The sequence below is a fragment of the Nelumbo nucifera genome, chromosome 1, assembly GCF_055504915.1.
Source record: "Nelumbo nucifera cultivar China Antique chromosome 1, China Antique-T2T, whole genome shotgun sequence".
In the NCBI taxonomy this organism is placed as follows: domain Eukaryota; kingdom Viridiplantae; phylum Streptophyta; class Magnoliopsida; order Proteales; family Nelumbonaceae; genus Nelumbo; species Nelumbo nucifera.
Window position 1 is genome coordinate 92859656 of NC_142649.1, and position 6567 is coordinate 92866222.

General features: G+C 37.3%; 1 protein-coding gene across 4 annotated transcripts; it reads right to left on the bottom strand.

Annotated features, from left to right (window-relative positions):
* LOC104605600 (TSL-kinase interacting protein 1-like) lies at positions 1–6154 on the bottom strand. Of its 4 annotated transcripts, XM_088889301.1 has the most exons (9): positions 5839–6154; positions 5725–5781; positions 3932–4071; positions 3469–3689; positions 3129–3370; positions 2898–3036; positions 2317–2730; positions 423–542; positions 1–322 (listed from the first exon to the last, which is right to left on the bottom strand). In XM_088889301.1, the coding sequence occupies exons 3-9, from the start codon at positions 4056–4058 to the stop codon at positions 167–169; spliced, it is 1419 nt and encodes a 472-aa protein (XP_088745427.1). In that variant the 5' UTR covers positions 4059–4071; positions 5725–5781; positions 5839–6154; the 3' UTR covers positions 1–166. The 4 variants fall into 4 exon arrangements, with proteins under 4 accessions (XP_088745427.1, XP_088745426.1, XP_088745429.1 ...); XM_088889300.1 differs by lacking the exon at positions 5725–5781; XM_088889303.1 differs by lacking the exons at positions 3932–4071; positions 5725–5781.
* Positions 6155–6567: the final 413 nt, after the last annotated feature.

A 6567-nucleotide genomic window follows, 5' to 3' on the forward strand; every position in this document is an offset into this window, starting at 1 on the left:
TTAACAAATAGTGATTTTTTCCCTTGATTTATTGGACCGCCTGCAAATAATGTGCTACAAAAGCTTAATAATGTCTGAATGAAAAAATAACAATGTCATATGCTCTGTAAACACTTAACGCATCAGAATAATTGATTTTTCATGAGATAGCCTGTCTTGTTTCTTCTCAAGTGGGAGGAACCATTTCGTCTCTTAGAAAGAATGAACGGCTTTGAAATGCATCTAGACTGTTGGATAACAAACCACCAAGGCTAACACTATCTCCTTTAATAATCTGCCGGGACGATGACAAGCTTAGGTCTAGAGACCACAAAGAATCAGTCTGCATTAGGTTATTAAAAAGCAATCAGAAACTATTTGTTAAATATGAGTTGATTAGCTACTAAAAAAATGAAGGGAATATAAGGAAAAGGTTCAAATACCCGATTGATATCTGACATCCCAAGGCTGTTTTCACCATTATCTGCTCCTTGTGTCTGGGGCCGTGTATCTGCTTTAGGTTCTTGAGTCTGATCTTGTGTGTTTCCAGTTTTCACTCCCACCTGCAGAAGCATATCATCAAGCTCAGTGGTGCTCACCAATGTGATCATTCCCATTAGATAGTTTTCTCAAGAAATGTGTTTTCACTATTTTAAGAATGGTGGAAACCCATTCTTCTTTGTTGTCTGTTTTCATTTTCAAGTGTGAATTACACATATGTCAGAAATGGATAATAAAAATAAATAAAAAATGGGGGCCGCTGAGATGGTAACTTATTTCCAAATTTTGGAAGCTTATTTTTTCTAGTTTTCAAAATCAGTATCAAGGTTCAAAATATCGTTACATATCAGCACAGGCTGATACGTATCGTATCGTGGCCTTTCTGATATGCCCCTATCTTGAGTGTTTTGGGTCAGACCATGGTTCAGAGGGTGGATGGGCCTTAAACCAACCCCTCTGAACCAGATTCGAAAAAAAAAAAAAAACACAAAAAAAGCACCAATTCAGGCCGATACACCTTAAGTATCGATACTTTGAACCTTGATCAGTATCATAGCAACAGAAAATTTCCAATATGTGAAATTTTGCATTTTATGGTATGTGAAATCAGTATAATCTGAATACAAATGATAAAGATAAGGTACAAAGGTTAAGACATCGGATGACTAGGGACATTCACTCATTCCATTGTGTTGATATTCCCTTCTTAAAATCTACCAGGTCCAGACCAAAGTAGTGGTGAGTCCTGTACTCAATTTTCCGTTTATAACCTCTACCAAATATGTATCATACATTTAGGAGTTGTTTTGTATCAATGGCATTTATCCGATAAACATTTTGTACAAAGTTGCTTCGAAAAACAAGAAAAATTTGCCTTCAAATATTTACATACAACTCAACATCACTAGGCACCACACGTGTCAAACAGTAAAAAGATCGCCCATAGATCTGACATTTTTCTGATAAAAGGCTCTCATGTAACCCAACAGAAACGTTTATCAATTAAACAACTCAACCAAACAATAAATGGGCCACTTTTCTGTTAAATGCCTACTTGGCACTAAGCTGGCATTGTTGCTCTGGAAAAATTCCATCTTCATCTTCATTCAAGAACCAAAAGATTCTCCATAAAGATGTAGAGAAGAGAACAAAGTAAAATAAGCTGATTATCTTCTATATACTAAGGCTCCATTTGGTTCGTTGGAATAGGGGTCTAGAATCGGAATCAGAATGATCCTAGTGGAATCAGAACTGGAATCACATTCCCACTCCTAATGAGATGGCCATTCCTTAGCAAACCAAATACCATCTTAATCTTCATTCAAGGACCAAAAGATTCTCCATAAAGATGTAGTAGAGAAGAGAACAAAGTAAAATAAGCTGATCATCTTCTATACACTAAGGCTCTGTTTGGTTCTGGAATAGGGATCTAGAATCAGAATCAGAATGGTCCTAGTGGAATCAGAACCAGAATCCCATTCCCATTCCTAGTGGAATGGCCATTCCCTAGCCCTCCCTTAGGAATGAGAATCCATTCCAACTGATTCTGATTCAGATTCTGACTAAAAACCAAACAAACCCCAGAGTCAAACAACTTAATCATAACAAAATAAACAACCAAAATTTGAGTGACCAAAACTCAAGCAAAATCGGAATCTGAATTTTGGTCACTCAAAACAGAATTTTCTGTTTCATGGATAAACAGAATCTCTGTTGCAATTTAATACAATCGCTTGAAAGCAATTCAATTGAGCCTATACAATTATTCAAGTACAACTATTCCCTAGTTGCAATAATAGTAATATCAATAATAAATGAATCAACGAGAGAGCATACCTCAACAAAATTGGGAAATTTGAATGACTTGGAACATGCATCCTGACTGCAACCCCTGGAAGAACCACTTATAGATGAAGACACGATCTCTTTGCCAGACAACGAGAATTTTTGAAATGAAAATGCATGGCATGTTTCCTCTGCATCCAAAATTGATGAGTGTGATAGAAGGGAAGGTGGTGTTGGTCCTTGATGACGACTATATATATGAGCAGCTATAGCAGCATCAAATGAATCAGAGCTAAATGGAAGCTGCTGCAAGGATGATTGATTTGCAGTTGGCACTGGATCGCATTGATTAATATTCCCCTGCAGAGAGGCTTCTGACAGAAGACCTCCAATGCTTATATTAGTTAAACTGTCAGCCCAAGCTAGCGAGGATAGCATAGTCCCATTGCTTGTTCTCAAATTATCCTACATACAGAAAAAAGAGCATAAACCAAAAAGGTATCAATATATAAATAACAAAATAATAATTAAGTTCAGTTTCTGTATGCAATGGAGTACGCTCATTCATAGTCCTATTTAGTGGATTTCAGTGGATTACGGACAGGACATGGTTTTTGGTCTAAGCCACTTACCTCAGATGGTTGCTTATGTCTATTCATAGTACCAATTATTCCACTGCAATGTTTTTGTACATCTTCAGATTGCAAAACATCACTTGATGTAAAAGGTGTCTGAAGAGTTTTAGATTCTAGATCAGAGAACCATCCATATCTGTTTGAAAGAAAGGTCCTTGTTAGCAAATTAAGCTGAGTAAATTTTTAATGGCCAGAAATTGGAATTAAACTATGCTTCAGAGTTCAGACCTTAAACGGAAAATAGCAGGTCTTCCAATGGCTTCATATACATCTGCTGAACTTGTATCACCATCTTTCACTGTCCATCTTCTATAACCAGCAAGATTTTCCAACCGAACATTATAGGGAAAAAGCACAAGCTCACCCATCGCAACAGTTGAAGTGTCCCACTTGTTATGGAGATGCTTCAATACTGAACCTACCTTCTTTCTAGAGCTTAGAGTGAGCTCCAAGTATGGATTATGACCATCCTATGAAGCATATAAGAATAAAAGAATTATGCTTCATGAACCTATCATGAAAAATTAAAAATGTCTAGCTGATCAAATGCTTAGTTTCTTAACTATACCTTCTCCAATCCAATGCGAGTACCTTCATCTATGGGAAAAAGCTGTAGCTTCATCTTTCTAGAAGGTTGAAGCATTTGTCCAAGCTCAATCTGAACTGTAGTCATATTATCACTTGCTTTTGAATGACCTATTTCTTTCACTGGGAGCTGCTGAAAATTTTCTTGAGGTGTAGAAGGCACAGGATGCTCATCTTTTTCATGCAAGCTAGTATCAGTTTTCCCTAGAAGAAACACCATGCAAAATTAAGAAGTAAACTATGTAAGATTCAGTCAAACCAAGATATGGGCTAACTGAATGCATCCTATAAATTTTATACAAGCTCCTAAATGACTCTATAATTAAGCAAACAATACTCTGACTAGGACTGGGAGAACTATTATACATCAAAGAGAAAATTTCAAGGAAACCTTACCAAGTGACGAAAAATACAAAGAACAATAACAATTAGATGATACATATTACTTGTTGCTTTTTGCCACTGTCCAGTTCTCTTGGCAGATGTTTTAGTTCTCTTGCAACTAAGGTCTGCACTTGCTTTGCTCTTTGCAGAAGCCTCACCTGTTTTCTTTTGCTGCCTAGCAGTTTTCATGGTAGAGCCAAGCCTAGTGGGAAACAAAGCCACTGATTATTATCAACTCCTCTTCATCACAGCATTCCAAACCCCAGTCTCTAAAATCTTAGAGAGATGGAGGTTAAGAACCAGTAATTCTACTGAACTAGTACCATTATGCACAATCAATTTATGCTCCTATTTTCTTCCCAAGGAAAAGCTAAAAAGGACACTTTCTGCATTCTAACATAGTAGAAATTTCAAGACTATAACTTTCACCCATCATGTGTAACCAGGGAATATAGAGACTCTTTATAAAGAAAGACAAAAATGCCATAAGAAACTCAATTCTCATGCAAAATGCTGTATCAATTTGTTGGAAGGAGATTCAAATTTACAAGAACCTCTCTCCTCTCCCTCTTGTTTTTTGTCTTTTCCTCTTCCCACCCTTGAGTGCATGGGAAGACTCCTATGAGTATATTTGTAGCTTTGCTCTCTCTATGGATAGGGACCCATGGGAGGAGAGCACTATAGATATTCCATGCATGTGAGGGGGGTTTGGGGGTGCTTTTCACACGTGCACGCCGAGCCGGGCCGGGCCGGGGCAAGGATGTGGGTGTAGGTGCACGCATTGCACCGAATCATTTTATCCTTTTACTGAATTTGAATTTCGAACTTAATGTGTTTGCGTCTGCTCGAACAGGTGACTGTTCGAATTTCAAAATATATTTTTTTTTGTTTTCATGTCTCTTCTTCCTCCCTGTGCCTACCTGTTCGAAGAGTCTCCTATCTGTGTCCATTCAGGTCTGGGAGCACTCTAAGAGTGTTGGCCGACCCAGTTTTTTACGGAACAAGTTTTCCCTCCTTGTCTTCTTTGAAATCTGAGCATCAACTTCTATGGTTCGCGGAGGTCTGGTAAGTGAGTGCATGCCTACCAGTGGCCTGTTAGCTGTTTTATCTTGGCAACCGGTTTGCAATCACTCAGCTGCACCGTAAGGGGCAAATACGGTTTTAAGGAGAGTGACCAAGTGGCACGACTCAGCCCTCCATCTTCCTATAATTCTCAGTTTCGAGTTCCTACAACAATTTCACATCACTGCAACTTCAGTTTGGAAAGCGAGTACCGATAAGTTCCATCTGCTCTCTTTACTATTTTTACAACACAGTTTCTTAAGACTCTATAAATCCTTAGGATCCTAGTCCAACAGGAAGTAACTAAATTATAAAAAGGTTATCTAGTTGGTTCAGTCAATCTCTCGAAACCCAACCTACATTAAAAGGTTGGGCCACTTAGCTCAGGAGCCAGAGCCCACCTAAAGCCATATTTATGCCCAAACAAAGTAGACTATCACCTGTCACCTGAACATGTAAGCCATCCTGTTAGATCACTGCACACGGCACAACAGTTGATTCTTCTAATTTTACATATGTTACTACGTCAATCTCATTACCAATCTGCCTATGGATATGGGCTTGATTAGAATAGACCAATTAACTAAATATAAATTTCTAGAATTCCTGCTTCTACCCAAAACTTTCTGCCTCTATTCAACAAAGCTTATAAAGTGATAGGAGCACCAAACTTAACAATAATAATAATAAAGAAAAAAAGTGATTCTCTTTTGGTATTCCACTTCTTTGGATGTTAAGATTGATTAAATGAAGGCAACACTCACACCAGATTGGCACTTCCACAGTCACTCACAATTTAGCAAATTGTCTACCAGCTCCATCGTCCTTTCACATCTATATCCACACGCATCTGTTCGTAGTTTTGACATCATTTCATAACCGAATACTCAAATAGTTTGAGAAGTACCTCAAATGGGTCTTATAGAATTGCAGTCGAAATCGGTCAAGTGAGCGAAATTCAACGAAACAAATCCTAGAAAATGGTTAAAAATAAATAACGAACGCGTATCTCCCTCGTTCGTAGCGATCTGAACGTCGCAGAACAATCCCAGCGAGGTTTCGGATCTCTTTCTTCTCTTCCAAGTTTAGAGATTAAAAGACGAATTACAAAGGAGCTGCAGAGAACACACAGAAACCCGCGAAATATTTTGAGAATTGATTTGCCTTCTTTCAAATACAAAATTTCGCAGAAAAAAATCTGCCGCCTTTTCGAATCCAGAAGGGGTATGATAACCGGAAGAGAGAATTTCTTGACCTTTGTATCTTAAAAGTTAGGGTATAATTCAAAAACCTCCCCTGAATTTTTTGACAACCATAAAAACCACCCCTATAGTTTCATTTTAATAAATACCTCCCCTGAACTTTTGAGAAATTCAATAAAAACCTTCATTCCATCACTCTCCCAGGCTGAAAACGTTAGATTGATGCACTAGTTTTTTCCAAATATCTATTCTACCATTTTATAAATTATTTTATATACAAAATTACTGAAATAATCTCATTTTAACTCAACAAAAATACATATTTCAGTAATTTTATATGTAAAATTACTCAAATGATCATTAAAAGAGGTTTTTGTTGAGTTAAAATGGGATTACTTCAGTAATTTTGTATATAAAATAATTTATAAAAGGGT